Genomic DNA, 19,994 nt, shown 5'->3' on the forward strand with positions numbered 1-19,994 from the left:
TTAAAAAATAATAATAATAAATAAATTACACGCGGAGGATGGATGAACAGTGGACTGTTGTATAGATGAAGCGTATAGAGTGGGACTCTTGCGTCTTTTAATCAAATTATCTTACTCTAATTATTTTTTGATACTTTGCAAATCAGTTACCGAGCCCAACGATTTGACGATGGAGGGATGAGTTTAATCAAATTAACGAGACTTAAGAAAGTGAGAGAAAGAGGATGGTTAGATCAAATGGCAATGTCGACTAGTGGAAGGTCACTGTCACCAGACAGCAACCAAAAACCCATGTGACATTGGAGACATTATTATTATTAATCAATTCTTTACCACATAATTGTTGACTCCCACCGACAGCAGGTCATCCCCACACGCCGGATCCTACAGTTTTATTACTCTGAATTCCCACAACAGTTACTCCGCACTCTTCCCTTTCCAATAAAGCGTATAGAGTGGGACTCTTGCGTCTCGTCCTTTCAAATTTGTGCTGCAACGCTACTGCTACGATTACACCTATTTCTGTTCAGATTTTATCTTGATATTTGTGTTGGATCCGGGCACCTTAATCCGCTCCTCCCTGGTCTTTTGTGTTTTTGGTGAGAAGCCGCTCCCGCAACACTAATAATTTGGTGGGAAGCAAGCAACTCAAAGGAAGATAAATCAAAAGATGAGCATGTACGGGAGGGATCCTTGGGGTGGGCCCCTTGAGATAAACGCGGCGGACTCGGCCACAGACGATGACCGGAGCCGTAATCTGCAGGACTTGGACAGGGCGGCGCTATCTCGCCCTCTCGACGAGACCCAGCAGAGCTGGCTGCTAGGCCCGGGCGAGCAGAAGAAGAAGAAGTACGTGGATCTGGGCTGCATCATCGTCAGCCGCAAGATCTTCGTCTGGACCGTCGGCACGCTGCTTGTCTCTGCCTTCTTGGCCGGCTTCATCACCCTAATCGTCAAGACCGTACCACGCCACCACCACTCCCATCCGCCCCCTGACAACTACACCCTCGCCCTCCACAAGGCCCTTATGTTCTTCAACGCCCAACGATGTAATTTTACTTACTTTACCTCTTTGTTGTTAAATAGATCTGGTTTTGTTTGATAAATATACTCCCCTTGATTGCTATGTGGCTCCACCACTGACCTGGGCCCTGCTCGATTTGATGAGAAAAACTTGGGTCTAAAATAGACGGCTTTGATTAATTCACTAGATTAAAGCAAAAGCAATTTCAGATTCGATTATGACAACCATTTCAAAAGATTAATCATTAAAAGATTATATTCTCACCCGATACAGAAGTAAAATATATTTACTTAAATGTAGTTTCAATATGTCAAAAACTAAAGCAAAGCTGGGCGTGGAAAACCTTGGACCGATTCTTTACGATACTTTGGTTTTACATTGTTCAATCAATTTTTTTACTAGAAAGTTAGAAACATGATAATTCCTTTACCGATAGAATAAATAATAAAAAAACTTCTGTACAAAAAACGGTATCTTACAATTTCCTTTTTTACTAGAAAAACTTATATTAATTGTCAACTCCATTGCCATGCATGTTTTTATATAGGATATAGGATTAGTGATGAAGCGATTGCAGAATATGATAACTTGTATGAGACTGATTTTACTTTCGTACACGAACAACTTATATTAATTGCAAAACTCCATTGCAATGCATGTTTCAATACGATATAGGACTAGTTTCCTATTTGAGCTGTGCGTTGGTTTTAGGACTCGTTTGGATTCGTAAGTGATCTCAGCTCATCTCAACTCATTTCAGCTCATCTCAGTTCATCTCAACTCATCTCACTACTATTCAGCAGCTTTAACTCATAAATCTCACTACTATTCACAACTCATCTCATTACTATTCACAATCCATCTCAGCTCATCTCAACTCATCTCAAATCATCTTCGAATCCAAACGTCTCCTTAACATCCATTTGTTTTCTTTCTGTACACATCTACGATGGGAAGTCTGTTCCAGTGACTCCTCGCTGGAATTAACTTTCTTTAGTCTTTACCATCATTTTACAGTTTTGGGACAAACAGGGGCCTCCTTAAACATCTTTTAATAGAAACAAAGGTGTTCATTTTATCAATGGAGGGTGGAAACTATTGTCACATCACTGAGAGGGTTAGGAAGGTAACCAAGGGGATTGTGCTCAACCATCCCAGTGCTTGCTGGCTGGCGAACACAGTAGAAGAATGTTTATTATCGAGGGGAAGGAAAGATTTTTACAAGACGTATCGGGGCGGAACCAAAGCTTTGTTTGCTCATAAGGGTTCTAATGCTTATGGGCGTTTCTTGGAAGTAACAGACTACGGTGGTGCCAGCGGGGGTTGAGGTCTTTTAGTGATCCCGGAAGGGACGAAAGGAAAGGACTGGAAAAGTTTGTCTATGGAGTTAAAGTATGTTCTGTCAATGCATACTTCGGCTAAGAAGGCTCCAGTTTTGGCTCTACGACTGGACAGAGAGGTGGACAAGGGGAAGGAGACGGGGAGGTGGACCAAGTCGTATGTAGAGGCAGCGTTTGGTGTTGCAAGGAAAAGGGCGGCAATGCATGGAGGTACGAGCCACCCCTTGGCATTATAGCAAGGTGAAAAAAACAAAAAGGGTGCATGGTAGGGGTACATACAGGCGATAATACAGAGAAATACGACATACGTGATGTACCTGAAATGGGGAGTGGGACTCTGTCCTATGTCTATCCAAATGAAAGTGAGGTGTAGAGGCCTCTGGGAGGAAATGGAATTACTTAGGAAGGAGATAGAAATGTTGATATCTAAAGTAGACGAGGGCTTGGGCTTGGGCCAAGGCCACTGGACTCTAGAAATAGGAAAAACTAAGATGCTTAGTGGGCGGAAGCTACTCAGGCCCGACAAAGGAAAGACCAAGATTGGGTTGGGCCGGATGGGCCCAAATGGATTTCCTAGTATGAAATGGAGGCTAAAATAGTTTGGGCCCTTTTTTGAAAAGGGCCCAAAGTCTGGGCCCATATCACAGATTTGTGGGAGGCTTGCTCCACCTGGGCCCATGGACCCATTTCTAATACACCGGCTAGAGCAGCCACCTACCTCTACGCTGGTAACTCTTGTCTCCGATTCTGGTAGCACCTACGCTGGCCAATCTTTGTCAGTACCAACAGAGCCTATGCAGATCTGCACGTTGGTGCCTACGAAGAACATGGATGGGCCATTAGATCTTGGGGTGGCACAAACTCTGGCGCTGGCGCTATTTGGGTTGCCTCCCTTAGCCATGGCGGTGAAGCTATGGTCCTAGCATCGGAGAAGGCTATGGCACCGAGCTTTGTAGATGAGGAGATGGCAGAGTCGCCGGAAGTCTAGAAGCACTTCCGGAAGCCACATAAACCATTGACAAAACCTTCTGAGCTGGTTGCCAACTGCCATTCTGTGCTGTCTATTGTTCCGATGCTGGAAAAAAAAAATTCAGCCAAGAAACAACTGTCTGTTTTTATTGGAAGTGCGGAATCAATGGGTGAAATGGGGGAGGCCAAATTGGCTAGTACGCTAGTTTTGTTTGAGGCTAATAAGGACAGGGAGGAAGAACCAATTCCTCTAAACTTATTTCATCCCAACGTGTCAGGTTGGGTTATCCAGACAACTATGGAAATTAATCATTGTGTAGGGATTACATGTGAGTGTTTTGAAGCTGAATTTATGGCCTTACTCACAGCCATAGAGGTTGGGAATGCACAATCCAAATACGATCTATCCCTTAATTTGTCTAAAAAGAAGGACAGAGAACTCAAGAGGCTTATGTGGGCAATGATAAATGATGGTGGAGAGAAGAGCTCTAACCGGGAGCGTTGCAAGGGGAGGGGTAAGATGGTTGCTCTATGAAATGGGTAGAATTTTGCATCTATACAGTTCGATTCTCTATCTTGTTAGAATGGTTCACCAGTGGGTTTCTTCAACTCCTATCGTGGTTTGAGACACCAAGATGATTGAGAGCTTGGTGGACGGTGGGCTACTCTAGTTTTTCGGTGGGGAATGACGATCTATCTTAACATTTGTCACCTGCTATTTGCTGATGACACTCTCATCTTTTGTAGTGCACATCTTGGACACATTCAATCATTGAGGGCTTTACTCCTTTGTTTTGAAGTTGCATTGTGCTTGAGAATTAATCTTTCAAAGTTTGAATTAGTGCCAGTGGGGGCTGTCCATGAAGCGGAGAATTTAGCTTCTCTCTTGGGTTGCAAGGTATCATCTTTGCCTCTGAAGTATCTTGGTTTACCATTGGGTGCTTCCTTTAAATCTGAAAGGATTTGGAATGGTGTGGTTGAAAAGGTGGAGTGTAGATTGGCTTATTGGAAGAGGTTACATTTGTTAAAAGGTGGTAGGTTGACTTTGATTAAAAGTACTCTTTCAAACTTACCTACCTACTTTTTGTCCTTGTTCCCGCTCCCCACAAAGGTAGCTAACCGCATTGAAAATTTACAAAGAGATTTCTTGTGAAGTAGATTGGGGGAAGAGTTCAAATTTCATTTGGTTAATTGGTCAACTATTTGTACTCCAATTTCTTGGGGAGGATTGGGGATTCGCCACTTGATGAAATTCAATCAAGCCCTATTAGATAAATGGTTGTGGAGGTACCAACATGAAAGGGGGGTCCTATGGAAGTCTGTTATAGATTCACAGTTTGGAGAGACTTGGGGAGGATAGTGCTCGAATGATGTACAAGGCACACATGGGGGTTGGGGTTGTGGAAATATATTAGGAGACATTGGGAGACCTTTTGAGGACATGAACATATTGTGGTGGGCGATGGTTCTCGTGTCAGATTTTGGTATGACAAATGGTGTGGTAACCATAGCCTCCAAGACACATTCCCTACCATTTTTGAGCTTGCACGAGAAAATGATGTAGCGATTGCCGATCTTTTTTTTTTTTTTATTGGCTTTGGGTGTCTAGGAACAACGTTTTGACTAATCCCAGAGGTACACAGGCCCTCGACAAGGAGTTTCCCACAAGTGCAGTTTGGGTAATTCAACGGAAAAATCCCCCAGTCTGATGGCCTCTAGAGATTGTTTGCACCCATGGGTATTTGAACCTTAGACGTGGGGGGAGCATATCCCCAAGCCCAAGGCCTTTACCACTTGAGCGCCAACCCCTAAGGGTTGCGATTATTGATCTTTTGGCCTTTTCCAATGTCTCTCCTCAATGGAATATTGATTTCATTAGGGCAGCCCAAGATTGGGAGTTTGAGACTATTACAGAGTTCTTTGCGGCATTGTATTCAGTAAGTATGACAGGGGGCACCGGCAATAAGATGCACTAGAGCCATTCCAAGAAAGGTGAGGTCATTGGTAGATCATTTTACCAAGTTCTAATGAGTCCTGAAATGACCATGTTCCTATGGAAGAGTATATGGCAAACGAAAGTTCATTCAAAAGTGGCTTTTTTCATTTGGACAACATCATTGGACAAGATCCTTACCACAAATAGCTTAAGGAAATGCCGGATAATAGTGTTGAATTGGTGTTATATGTGTAAGAAGCATGAGAAATCAGTACATCATTTGCTTTTACACTGCGAGGTGGCCATGACCATGTGGGATGATTTTTTCACGAGAATCAGATTGTCATGGGTCATACCTCTTAGATTGGTAGATTTTCTCGCAAGCTAGAGAGGCCTTCACGGTAACTCATTAGTGGTGGCTATCTGGCGAATGGTTCCTATATGTATGTGTTGGTGTATTTGGAGGGAGAGAAATGCTAGAAGCTTTGAAGATCGCGAGAGAACAACGGATGAGCTAAAAGTTTTCTTTTTTAAGTCATTGTTCTTATGGGCAGGGGCCATAGTTTGTAACAGACTAAGTGTCCATGACTTTCTATTTTCAATTGTAACCTCTAACTAGGTGCTTATCATGTATACTACTTGTGTACCTAGGCTTTGCCTATTTCTATGAATAAAATTTCTTGATTACCTATAAAAAAAAAAAAAAAAAGTATATAGGACTAGTGAAGAAGCGATTTCAGAATATGAAAAATTTTATGAGACTAATTATACTTTTTTATTGATGTAAAAATGTTTATACAAAAACATATCAATTTTTTTTCGACTTTTTATATTAAATAGATTTTGCACTGCTGAATTAAAATTTTGGCTCCGCCACTGGCCCTAGCGTTACGGGTTATCAAGTTAGTAAACTACTTCATTCTCTTCATCTTTTTTGCTTTGTAATCACAGCCGGGAAACTCCCAAAGCATAATAATGTCTCATGGAGAGGGAGCTCGTGTCTGGATGATGGCAAATCCGATTCTGCCACTTTTTACAAAGATCTGGTGGGTGGCTATTATGATGCTGGAGATGCCATCAAGTTCAACTTCCCAGCCTCGTTTGCCATGACCATGTTGAGCTGGAGTGTAATAGAATACAGTGCCAGATATGAAGCTGCTGGGGAGCTCAACCATGTTAAAGAGATAATAAAATGGGGGACTGATTACCTTCTCAAGACTTTCAACAATTCCGCTGATACCATAGGCAGGATTGCTGCGCAGGTACAGCTTTATACTTGGTCATTCATTTAACCATATAGCTGCTATGCTTTGCTTGTACCCACGTTTTGATGCATGTTTGTCCATGCTCATGCTGTAATCATGTTGAAATTTCGAGTTTTAGGAAATCTGGTACTGAGTCATGAAACTGTACTTAAGACATGCTACATGCTGTATGTGGGTGATGTACATGTAGTGTTGTTAAAAGCACCCTTAAGCGAAAAGCACCAAGGCCAAAGCGCTTCGCTTATCAAAAGCGATTCGCTTATCAAAAGCGATTCGCTTTTGAGGCAAAAGCGCTTCGCTTATCAAAAGCGAATCACATTTACAAAAGCACGCTTTGTGGGTGCTTAAAGCGCAAAAAAACTTGTTTTTATAATTTTTTGAGAAAAATTATAAAATATCATTTTAAGACCGAGAAAATGATGTAAACAAATTTTCTAAGAATTTAGATGATATTGAAGATCATTTACAGACCATAGCCCCACATAATGTCATATGTGATGTATATGCTTTGAACTCGATATAATAGTCCAAGTTGGCTCTCTAGAGGGAATGATATCCGATTGCTTATGTTTGCATAGAAGTACGTACCTACAGTTCTTGAGCTTTTTTGGTCATGAAACTTTTGGTATAGTTTAACTCAAGCATGTACTTTAATTTGATTATGACTATTGAATAATTTTTTTATAATTGGCTATCAATATCATATATGTGTATCTCAAGTAAAGCACAAGAGAATTATATAAAATTTATGTTTAAGTAAAGCTTGCCCACCACGTGGGTGGGGCCACCTCATACTGGTTGTTCTAGTTTTTGTCTTTTGTTTTTCTAAGTCTGATATATCTAAATAAAACAAGGGTTTTTGACCAAAATTTCCTAAATCTATGTAATTTGTTGATTACTTGATTTTCATATTGCATTACTCTGATAAGTTGAGTTCTATTATTACCATCTTTTTTTTTAAAACCTTTTTTATTGTATTTTGTGGGTTTTTTGTTATTATACATTAGGCTCTAGACTGCGTTTGTGCTCAAGTGTGCCTAGCGCTTTTGACAACACTTAAACACTATGTATATGTGATTCATGCGTGTTCCTCCAGGTTTAAGGTTCAAAACCTTGGGTACAAAAAATTTCTAGAGGCCATCGGATTGAGGGAATTTCTCTTTGAATTACTCGAGGTGCACTTGTAGAAAGCTTCTTGCTGAGGGCCTGTGCACCCAAGGATTAGTTGGGACTTTGTTCCCTTACACCTGGTGCCAATAAATAAATAAATAAATAAAACTTTCCTAATTTAGACCTATGACTCCTATTGGCTGGCAGCTGCTATAATGTGATATCCTTGGGTTTTGGTCAATACAAGCTGGCTGTGACAGATTAGAAAGTTTTCTTATCTTCCTTGAGCCTATTTGGCAAGTTTCTCTCTTGAAAACTTGCCCCTTTATGGCAGGTTTAAGTCAAGGTAAACCTGCTAGCCTTAAAATCTTACCTAAATGGTACATAAACACAATCAGCAGTAAATTTATTAAATTATAATTCTTAAAACAATCAAACAGAAGTTAAATTAGGGCATGTTTCGAAATGATGAAAAATAAAACTCTAATTTTGTAAATGGGGTATGAAAATTCATCAAAATAAAGTTGGAGTTTTTCTTTTGGATCCCTCGTGGATTACGTGGCTAATTTTGGCTTCCTTCTCATTTTTGACAGGTTGGGGTTGGAGATACTTCTGGAGGGAGTACAACTCCTAATGATCATTATTGTTGGATGCGTCCTGAGGACATTGATTATAAACGACCTGTGTCTGAATGTAGCAGCTGCTCAGATCTTGCTGCAGAAATGGCTGCTGCTCTAGCTGCTGCATCTATCGTTTTCAAGGACAACAAGGCCTATTCACAGAAACTCGTCCATGGTGCCCGAACACTCTTCAAGTTTTCAAGGGATCAGAGGGGCAGATACAGTGCAAGCGGATCAGAAGCTGCGATGTTTTACAATTCCACTAGCTACTGGGATGAGTTTGTATGGGGTGGTGCCTGGTTGTACTATGCAACTGGTAACTCCTCCTATCTTCAGCTTGCCACCACACCTGGTCTGGCCAAACATGCGGGTGCTTTCTGGGGCGGCCCTGATTATGGTGTGCTGAGCTGGGACAACAAACTTGCTGGTGCTCAGGTAACTTTATATGGTTTCTTGTCACCATGTTATGACTTGTGGTTTGAACCGGTGTTATGCTTTTATATAACTAGGAAGTTAAGGTCTAAACTTGTTTTTGGCTTTTTTAATGTGGGTTGAACGTGATGGTACATTTACCGCACGTTTGATGTTCATTATTGTACCATCTCATTTGCAAAAGGCCCATTCACAGAGACCCCCTCGAACTACTATCCCATTTACAATCGATCAAATTTATTTTAGTTCACTCTCAGGCCTCGTTTGTTTTTGCATATGAGATGAGATGAATTAAGATAAAAGTTAAAAATTGAATAAAATATTTTAGAATATATATTTTTTAATATTAATATTATTTTGAGATTTGAAAAAGTTGAATTGTTTATTTTATTTTATTTTATGTGAGAATTTGAGAAAATTGTAATGATTAGATAAGATGAGATATGTTGTGAAAACAAACGAGGCCTAAAGCTACCAAAAAACTGCAATGCATCCCCTCCTTAAATAATTTGATATAACTGTCCTAGATTAAAATTAAGAAATTCAACAATTTTAAAATGAAGAAATAAAAAATAGCAAAAACATAAAAATATTAAATTTTAGAAAATAATTATAAATGTTTTTAAAAAAATGAGTAATAATTTTTTCAAAGCAAAATTAAAAAATTTAAAACAACATTAAAAACACGAAAAAGATTTAAAAAATAAAAATCTTGATAAATGTGAATTGTTTTTGTTAATTTTCATTTTAAAAAATCTAGTAGGAATATGTTGTCATTTCTTAGCATTTATAGTGGACGTTGTCTTTTTAGGGGAAAAAGGGGGTGCTATAAAATGTTTTAGTAGTTTGGAAGGGTTAATTGAAAATTGGATGGTAGTTTGAGGGGCCTGTGTATATTTACTGAATAATTTTTTTTTTATTTAATATATATTTTTCATATATGTGGAATAAGGAACACTATAAAACATTACTTATCAAAAAAAAAAAAAAAGAAGGAACACTATAAAACATAATTGAAGGTAAAAAAAATATTAGCATGATCATCAACATGAAGAGCTTTAACGCACATCATGGTTGTGACGGCATAAATTGCAAATGATGATTCTCTCGTCAACCAAAAACTCTACATATCCATTTGACGTTATGGTTGTAAAGAAGAACATGAAAGGGGTGAATAAGAGATAATAAAGAAATATTCCTAGTTGATTGGTGATCTTAGAAAAATACATCTTTTGACATTTTGAAAATTTTTAGGGTCTTACTTTTGAGTGCCTCCGCGCCTATTAGAACTCTCTGGCCATATGTGGTTCATTTCTAACAGACTCTTATTTTCTTGTGTTAGGTTCTTCTAAGCCGTTTGCGGTTGTTCTTGAGCCCTGGGTATCCATATGAGGACATTTTAAGGACATTCCACAATCAGACCAACATCATCATGTGCTCATACCTTCCCATTTTTACTAGCTTTAATAGAACCAAAGGTACACTACTCCGTACTTCATTGATCTTATATCTGGACAGGTGACTCCATTGACATTATATCGTTCCATATCTAGTTTAAATATCCTTCTAGGGGCATATCATTCTCCAACTATATTTGACTGAACCAATAAAAAATAATTTTAAACATTTCTTTTTCAAAATTTCACTTCTTTTTTTGTGAAGAAAATTAATTTTTCATTTATGAAGGTACCAATATTTGAAAAAAAAATTAAAAAAAAAAAATGTAGTCTATTGGTTGTCAAATGGAATGCAAGTTTCATTTTCCCTAATTTAATGTGTGTTTGCGATTTGTTCTGATTCCTTGGAGACTCTTTGCAGGGGGTTTGATTCAGTTAAATCATGGAAGGCCTCAACCTCTTCAATATGTGGTCAATGCAGCCTTTTTAGCTACGCTCTATAGTGATTATCTCGAAGCTGCAGATACACCTGGTTGGTATTGTGGGCCCAATTTTTATTCAACCAAAGTCTTGCGTGATTTTGCCAAAACACAGGTACATTTAGGCTGCGTTTGGATCATAAAATACTCTCAATTCATCTCGACTCTTCTCACTTGATAATAAGTTGGTACTGATAAATGGTAGACAATTCTGTGGTGTTATTGGCAGGTTGATTACATCCTTGGAAAAAATCCTCGGAAGATGAGCTATGTTGTGGGTTTTGGTAATCATTACCCAAGACACGTCCACCATAGAGGTGCATCTATCCCCAAGAACAAGATCAAGTATAACTGTAAAGGAGGCTGGAAATGGAGGGACAGTACGAAGCCAAACCCAAATACACTGGTTGGAGCTATGGTTGCTGGCCCTGACAAGCATGACGGTTTCCATGATGTTCGTACAAACTACAATTACACGGAGCCGACTCTTGCTGGCAACGCAGGTTTAGTTGCTGCACTTGTGGCTTTGTCAGGTGATGGGACTTCTGGGATTGACAAGAACACCATTTTCTCCGCGGTTCCCCCTATGTTTCCAACCCCACCACCACCTCCGGCACCTTGGAAACCATGAGTTGTTGTCATCTCGGCTTTTTTCTGCCAAGTAATAGTTTATGGAGTTCGTATCTCCTTCCGTGTTAAGGGAAATGCACATAAGAAAGCAATGAACAAATTTCCTAAAGACAATAGGTTGGGGATTCAAGGGTCAGGGCATTAAGAATCGATCACTGATATTTGGGAATGTCGTTGTTTGAGTTTTGTGGTATATGTAATATATTTGTACGAAACCATTATCATTCTTTAGACCAAAGAATTTAACAGTTTGAAATCGGCTGACAAATAAATTTCCATCTTATTGCATTAATTTTGTTTTCTTTGTATTTTTTGTCTATTCCTGATGACCCTGTAGCTTTCCATAAAATTTCCATCCGATGGGTATCTTCTTGACCTTCGCGCAGCAGATTTTGCGATTTTGGTATATTCATGTCAATATTTTCAGATTGTGCCAGCTTATTTGAGCCATTACATGAGTTTTCAATTCTTGCACGTTGTCGGCTACAAACTTGCTAGATTGTCGATTCATAATCTGTCCGTACAATGTTTTGCGGGGAGAATATGACAGTTACCGCTCCTAGATTGTCTCTTGCGTTGTCACTGGCTGGGGTCAAGTAATTCTTTTCGAGAAAGTTTAGCTTCGTTGTAAATTAGACTTGTAATATTGGGGGTGGGCTAAAAGTTAAGAACTACACCAGGAGTCGGCTCTGTCAAATTCGAGATCAACTCGATTTCTTTATTAAGTGGGCTTAGGGTGTAATCGGTCCGGTTTAGTTTGGTTTTGAAAAAATTTTAAAACTGAATCGGTATATACCGATTTTGAAAATTTAAGAACCAATATGGACCGATTTATCACCACAACCGGAACTTTCGGTTTTTCCGGTTTAGGTCCGGTCCGGTCCGATTTTTCAGTTTACAATTTATACGTGCGACAATATATATGTTTAATATAATAATTTTTTTAATACTAAATTTAATTGTGAGAATTTAGTATTTATTATTAAGAATTACTAATTCTTTAATATTCGATTATAATAGTATAATATAAGTAGTGTCTAACTTATTAATGAGATTAATAAACTTGAATAATAAGACTAAAATAATATAATTAGTGTCTAATTATATTAGTATATTAATTTTATGTTATAAGATTAATAGACTTGAATAAAAAGATTAGAATTTCATATTATATTATTTAAAAATGTAGCATATAATATATATATAATAATAATATAAAAAATTAAAAATATATATGTAACAGTTCAGTTCAGTTTAGACCTGTTTTCGAAATATGAAAACCGGTACCGCACCAATTTAGGACCGGTTTTCATTTTTAAAAGTCGGTACCACACAGAACTGGTTACAAACCGGATCGAACCCACTGGTTCAGTCCTGTCCGGTCTGGTTCAACCAATTTTTTGGTTTTTTCATAAACCCCTAAGTGGGCTATTCGTTAACATAATTCTAATTATTTATTAAACAATACAACTCATATAAACTCAAGCTCGACTTATCTTGAATAATTTTGTAATTATTATTTTTATAATATTATTCCTATATTTATAGCAAGAATATTTTTAATATTTAAAAAATCAGAGGAAATCATTTTCCTAATACTAAAAACATTACTCAAATCATTTTAAATATAATCATCAATATATGTATATATATTTTTTTATATTATCAAGAAGTCAAAATTCTTTTGCTAAGATCTGTACATAAAGTTATAAAATATAATATAAATAATCTATTAAATGAAGCAGCTTGTAGACAAATGCAAAGTTGCTTATATTAAATGAGTTGTTTATGAACATAAAATCCAACTTGATGTTAAGTTCAAACTTGATTGAAATAAAAGTTAAAAGAATTGACAACACATTATTGCTTGAACTTGGATCCAGTAAGAGCATTTTTGTTACTTTCCGATTTTCACTTTTCTTACGTTTTATGCGTTACTTTAGAATAGTCACCATGAATCAATGGGAGTTGCTTGTTTCGTCCCATTGCTGCCACATTATATACTTCTCCTTTCTCGTTTTACATATTCTTTACCTCCCCTTTAGATTGTGTTTTCGCCCTATTAGAAATATAAATCAGAGTATGTAGCAGAAGTAATATTACCTCATTAGAAAATTTTAGATCTAGTGCAGTTATTCCACGAATTTTTGTAATCGTCGTTGTTCATCCGAAATCCTCTTCGTCGATGATGGAGTGTGCTATATGGTAGAAAGCCAGAGCAATACTCACACGTTCCACAGCCTACATGCCAAAACTAGAGAGAATTCTTTGAGAGAGAGATTGGTGCTTTTGTATCATATTCAACATGGGGAGGAGGTGCTTATTTTAAAGTAACCTCCATGTAATCGATGACTGGACATTTAAGCCCAGCCAGGTGGCCATTGTTCTACTTTATTGGCCAAGGCATAACTCCTAACATTATGTCAGACGTTACATGCCGTGGCATGTGAAGAGGGGAAAGGGTTGCCCACTTTGGACGCCCCCTTTTTATTACTTGCCTCATCTCTTCTTTCTTCTCCTCTATCTTTTTTTGCTTCTTCCTTTTGTTTCTAGCCGATTGGTCTAAGGCTCTCAGGGTTTAACCCTCAAAGCAAAAATAAAATGTTTAGTTGTCTCCCTCTAGGTCAGATCGTGGTCTGGGCAGCTACTGATGCATTTATTTTTTGGGTTTGTCATGCTAGCCTAGGGTGAGTGGGTGGACCGGAACTTTTAACGAGAACGTTCATAGTACGAAAGAAGAAATTATATCATCTCCTTCCAAAACATAATTGGAAGGATCCTTAATGTTTTCTTGTGGGTAGTTCATATTGTTGCAACTTGTTAGGTGACTGCAACGGATATTTTTCTACTTATTGATTGCCACAGTATGTTTTCCTTTTTTCTTGTTAATCTTTCAACGATCTCAATCTTTCGATCCTCCCTAATCAATGTTGGTAGCACTCTATTTTGTTGGAACTATAAGAAATTTGTTGAACTTTCAAACAAGTTAGTTTTCCACCTCTTTTTTGTGTGGTACAAAACTAGAGGAAACCACAATTTCTCCCAAAAGAGTTAAGTGAACAGACTCACACACCTACTTTGTTTTAGGCCTATCCCAAGGCTGATCTTAAGTTTGTACTTTATAGGTCTTTTCTTTCTCATGGACTGATCCATGTCAGCCACAGCCCTTCCAACTACTTATGTCTCTTTATCACGGACCATTGAATAATATTTGATTTTTCTTTCTTATTTCATTATTATACCTTTTTTTTTTTTGCTAGTCTTCTTATACTTCGTTTATTGTCAGATGGTTTTAAGACTTAGAAATAATTAAAATATTTATTATTAAATAAAAAATAATGCAAATCATTGTCATTGTTCAATGTGCTGGTTCAGTTGTCAAGATTTAAATGAAAATGTATCATGGTGACTCAAACTAAGCATGTCTCTTGAGGATAGGAGCCCTAACTGCTTGGCCACCAAACAAGGAGTTGTGCCATTCGGTGAATTAGAAACATTTTCAATGCATTCTCTAATATTTGAGAAGTTATGACTTCTCACAAGTGTTCTTTCATTTTAATTGTGATTTTTCACAAATATCATTTCATTTATATAAGTTGTGACTTTTCACAAGTACCATTTTCTTTCAGTTATCACTTCTCACAAGTACATTTTCATTTTATATAAATAGGAAACCCCAAGCACAAATTTGTTCACTCAAAATTATCTACAAAAATTAAAGAAACACTTCCTCATTTTTTTTGTCTTTCTTTCTTTGGGCTTTGACTATTTTATATCGGGTCCGAGGATCTTCTTTTGTGTGTACTGACAAGTAGATTAATGAGAACCGACATTATTGTATCTTGGGAATAGACTGTCAAGAAACTTAGTGCATATTTAAATTTGGAGGTGGTAGGATATACTCTAAGAAAAGCATCCATCACAACGTACCTCAATACCAAGTTCTCTCTTTCCAATTTGTTCTTATTATTTTTACATATTCTCTATTTTACAAAGCATTTGCATGTATATATTTTATTATCCAAGTATTCCCAAAAATCTTAAGAGTATATATTCTATTTATTAAACTAGAGGTAAATTGTTAATTATTTGATAGCCACCATGACTTCTAACAAACATATTATACCCGAAAAATTTGGAAGAGTTAATTTTAAGTGTTGGCAAGAAAAAATAAAAATCTTTCTTATAATGCTTGGATTTTATTTTGTTGTTATAAATGATCATCATTTTGATGATTTACATAAAAGCGCATGTACTGTTAAATTGCAAACTTACAAAGTAAAGGATAATTTATGTAGATGTAAGATTCTAAATCATTTAAGTGATACACTTTTTAATGTTTACCTAGACATTAAATCTGTCAAAGAGATTTGGAATGATTTTAATAAGAAGTATGATGTAGAAAATGTCGAAATGGATAAGTACTCCACAAACCAATTTCTTGGCTTTAAGATGGATGATTCCAAATCAGTGGTGAGCAAGCCTATAAGTTACTATCATTTATCATAAATTGGGCCAATGAGAAATGGGTATTACCAAGTATCTCCAAGTTGCTTGTACAATAGATAAGTTACCTCCTTCATGAAAGTATTTTGGTCTATCTATTAAAAATAAGACTAAAGATATGACTATGGAAACCTTGATCTTTGCCATTAGGATCCAAGAACAATAAGACTTGAAAAATGATCCTATCTCAATATTGATTTTTGATTTCTAGTCTAAAGTAAATATTGTAGAATGCCATAAAACACATAGAAGTCCAAATTCAATAAGAGTAAAACTAGTAATGGACACAATTTGAAACCAAAGTACTATATCATCAAGGATGATAAGAGACTCATTTGTTTTAAACTATAACAAACCGGATCACTTGCCAAAATTGTCGCTATAAGAAGAGAAAAAACCAAGGCAACGAACAACTAAGATGGCCTAACCCACATGTTCATATGGTGCTTTCTGGGACTGACTCTATTGGAATCGATGAATGGTATCTAACCATAAGTTTCAAGTTTATCTAGCTTTGTAGTACTACTAATTGGATAATAGACATAGAAGCTAACGTACATATCACTTCTAACCGCAATATGTTTTCAACGTATCCGGATGCAAGCGGCATGAAAGTGACGATGGATAACTCCACCTCTGCACAAATATTTGGAGTAGGAAAAGTTGAACTCAAACTAATGTCTGGAAATACTCTTCCATTAGAAGAAATGTTTTACATGCCAGAGGCGAGGTAGAATCTAATTAGTGGATCTTTACTTAGTAGGGCAGGCTACATATTATTATTTCAATCCAATAAAGTTATTGTAAGTAAATATGTGTCATTTGTGGGGAAAAGTTATGTGCGTGATGATTTGTTTATAATGAATGTTCAAAACAATATAGTAGACCAATTTGATTCTAATAATACATTTGCATTTTCTACATGTTCCTCTTCAATATAGCATGCTAGATTAGGCCATGTTAATTACCATAATGTTAAAAGAATGATGGATTTAGAGATTATTCATAAAATTTTTGTTGATTTGGATGAAAAATGTTTAATATGTGTTCAATCTAAATAGCCTAGAAAATCGTTTAAATCTATTGTAAGAATTTCATTATTACTTGAATTAATTCATAGTGATGGTTGCTATTTAAATGATATCTCTTCAAAATGTAGTAATAAATACTTCAATACTTTTATAAATCTCTTGTCCAAATTTTATTATGTTTATTTGATGAAAACAAAAGATAAATCTTTTGATAAAATTTTCATCTATAAAATTGAATTTGAAAACTAATTTGAGAGAAAGATTAAGATTATTAGGTCTGATATATAGATGATATGAATACTCTTCTAATCAACTGGTTCAATATTGTGAGGATAATGTTATTATACATGAGGAAATCACTCCATATTCTCCATAATCCAATAGTATTGTTAAAAGAAAAAATAAAACTTTGGTAGATATGGTCAAATACATACTCTCTAATTCCGGCCTATCTGAGTAATAGTAGGGGAAGCAATACTTGCATCTCTTTTTTATCCTGAATATAGTACTATTTAAGAAATTCGACAAGACATCATATGAACTTTGAAATGATAGAATACACAATATTAATTTCTTTAGAATTTGGGGTTGTTTTGCAAATGTTAATGTTTCAAAAATTAAGAAAATGAATGTACCAACAGAGTAGATGCATTGTTCATTGGGTATGCTAGACGTAGTTCTGCATATAGATTTTTAATTATCAAATCAGAAGTCCAAGGTATTGATCTCAACACCATCATGGAGTTTGGATGCAACATTCTTTCAAGATATATTTCCTTTCAAAAAATAAAATAAAAAGGTCTTTACCTACATTAATTTCTCATTCCACCGGTAATTAGTCTATCATTTTATTTAAACTTGAGATTTTATTTGGATTAGAAAATAGGCTTGGAAGACGAAAACAAGTGAGAAATAAAAAGAATTTTGGATATGATTTTTATTTCTATTCTGTGGAAGAAGATTTTTTGACTTTCAATGATATCATGTTTTCCATTAATTTTTTTTTTCCCGGAAAGAAGTAGTAAATAATGAGATGGAATCTCTTAAGACTAATGGTACTTGAAACTTAATGTGATCATCCTCCCGAATGTAAAACATTGGATGTAAATGGATTTTTAAAAAGAAATTGAGACATAATGGTACTATCGATAAATTCTATCGATAAATTTAAAACTAGACTAGTTGCAAAAGGCTTTATACAAAAAGAGGATATCGATTATAACGAATTCTCCTGTTACTAGAATAATCACAATTCATATTTTAATTGCTCTAGTTGCGATCCATAAACTTGAGGTTCACCAAATGGACGTAAAGACCGTCTTTCTTAATGACGGTCTAGAAGAATAAATATACATGGATCAACCAAAGGGATTTGTGGTTCCAAGACAGAAAAGAAAAGTTTGTAGACTTATTAAATCTCTCTATGGTTTAAAATAAGTCCCTAAACAATGGCATCAAAAATTTGATGAAAGAATTTTATCTTATAATTTCAAGATAAATAAATGTGATAAGTGTTTATACACTAAAATAATTGATGGTGCATGTGTAATACTATGTCTTTACGTTAATGATATTCTCATCTTTGGTATCAATATATATATATATATATATATATATATATATATATATATTTTTATGTTAAAAACTTTCTATCTAAGAACTTTAACATGAAAGACATGGAAGATGTACAAGTAATTATTGATATTAAGTTAATGAGATCTCGTGATGGTATTAGTATAAATCAATCTTATTATATTGAAAGATTCTTAAAAATCTTGAGAGATTCGAATCCAAATCTGTTAGTGCCCTTCTTGATCATTGTTTACATTTAAGTAAGAATCTTAGAGATCCTATGTCACAACTGAGATATTTCAGATTATTGGTACGCTATTATATATTGCTAATTCTACTACACATGATATTTCATATAATGTGAGTAGACTTAGTAGATATACTAGTAGGCTTGCTGATTCTCATTGGAAAGCATTGAAGATAATTATTAAATATTTGAGAGGAACCATGACATATGATATCCATTATTCTAGGTATCCCACTATATCAAAAGCATACAATGATGCTAGTTGGATAACTGACAGTAGATTGTAAGGGAACGAGTGGATATATTTTCACACTTAGTAAATCAATTGTGATTTGGAGATTTTTTAAGTAAACTGTGATTTCACGATCTACTATAGAGGTTGAATTAATAGTCTTGGATAGTACCAAACATGAGGTAGAGTGAGTTAAGAATTTATTGTCAGGAATTCCACTAGTTAAAAAGCTAATGCCAACTATTTTTGTTCTTTGTGACAATCAGGCTATAATAATTGTTTGTAATAATAAACACTTTAATTATAAGATTAGACATTTGAGCATCAAACATTTTACTGTAAAATATCTGATAAAGAATGGATACCTGATTTTGGAGTATGTAAAGTCAGAAGATAACACAACAGATCCTTTGATGAAAAAATTGACAAAGTCGAACGTTATACGTACATCAAGGATGATGGAATTGAAGCCCATTAATTAGGTTACCTGTAGCAGCAACCCAACCTTCCTAACTGGAAATCCCAAGAAAAAGATTCAGTGGGAAGAAAAAACTACTTGAGTGACTGGATAACACTTTTAAAATTATATTATTGGTTCGTCCCTAGGGTGTGAGTATTACAAAATGTAATAGTAAAAGGGAAAACGAAATGTTTTGAATGAGTCCAAAACTAAGTCGAGGTATTAAATTGCATGTACCCTTGGAGAACTCACTTATGTGAGTGTCATTGTGAGACCACAGTCTATCGTAATTGGACTATTCCCTAGAGCGCTCACGAATCCAAGATACGGTGTACACCCTTTATGCACCACCTTGAAGAAGCCTATATATGTTGTACTTGGTTCACCATGGATCTTTCAGATGGAAACACGCTAAAATTAGGTAGACGCTCAAAGCCGCAAGCTACTTCTATTGATGCATAGTACTTAGCCTAAAGAAATTTCTTCTATTCTGTTTTTTAAATATTTTGATCAAATGGGGGTTGTTGGTTTTTGAATTTAGAAATGATTAAAATATTTACTAACTAAAAAATAATGTGAACCATTGTTATTGTTCAATGTGTTGGTTCAGTTGTCAAGATTTAAATGAAAATGTGGCATGGTAACTTGAACCAATGCATGTCTCTAGGGAATATGAGTCTTAACCACTTGGCCACCAAACAAGGAATTTTGCCTTTTGATGAATTATAAACATTTTTAATGTAT

At 35.8% G+C, this 19,994-nt stretch overlaps 1 protein-coding gene across 1 annotated transcript; it reads left to right on the plus strand.

The window, feature by feature from the left end:
* Positions 1-336: 336 nt before the first annotated feature.
* On the plus strand, positions 337-11,494 carry LOC108990004 (endoglucanase 25-like). Its single transcript, XM_018963832.2, has 6 exons — positions 337-1,049; positions 6,221-6,531; positions 8,238-8,699; positions 10,039-10,174; positions 10,515-10,687; positions 10,802-11,494. Exons 1-6 carry the CDS (start codon positions 671-673, stop codon positions 11,201-11,203), a joined length of 1,863 nt encoding a protein of 620 aa, XP_018819377.1. The 5' UTR covers positions 337-670; the 3' UTR covers positions 11,204-11,494.
* Positions 11,495-19,994: the final 8,500 nt, after the last annotated feature.

Source organism: Juglans regia, chromosome 4 (assembly GCF_001411555.2).
Source record: "Juglans regia cultivar Chandler chromosome 4, Walnut 2.0, whole genome shotgun sequence".
NCBI classification, from domain to species: domain Eukaryota; kingdom Viridiplantae; phylum Streptophyta; class Magnoliopsida; order Fagales; family Juglandaceae; genus Juglans; species Juglans regia.

What these genes read in the sequence shown, in the direction of transcription:
- LOC108990004 (XM_018963832.2), top strand. Translation starts at nt 671, where the DNA reads ATGAGCATGTACGGGAGGGATCCTTGGGGTGGGCCCCTTGAGATAAAC. An exon ending in GTTCTTCAACGCCCAACGAT is followed by an intron (nt 1,050 to 6,220) that starts GTAATTTTACTT and finishes TTGTAATCACAG; the next exon opens with CCGGGAAACTCCCAAAGCAT. An exon ending in ACAAACTTGCTGGTGCTCAG is followed by an intron (nt 8,700 to 10,038) that starts GTAACTTTATAT and finishes TTCTTGTGTTAG; the next exon opens with GTTCTTCTAAGCCGTTTGCG.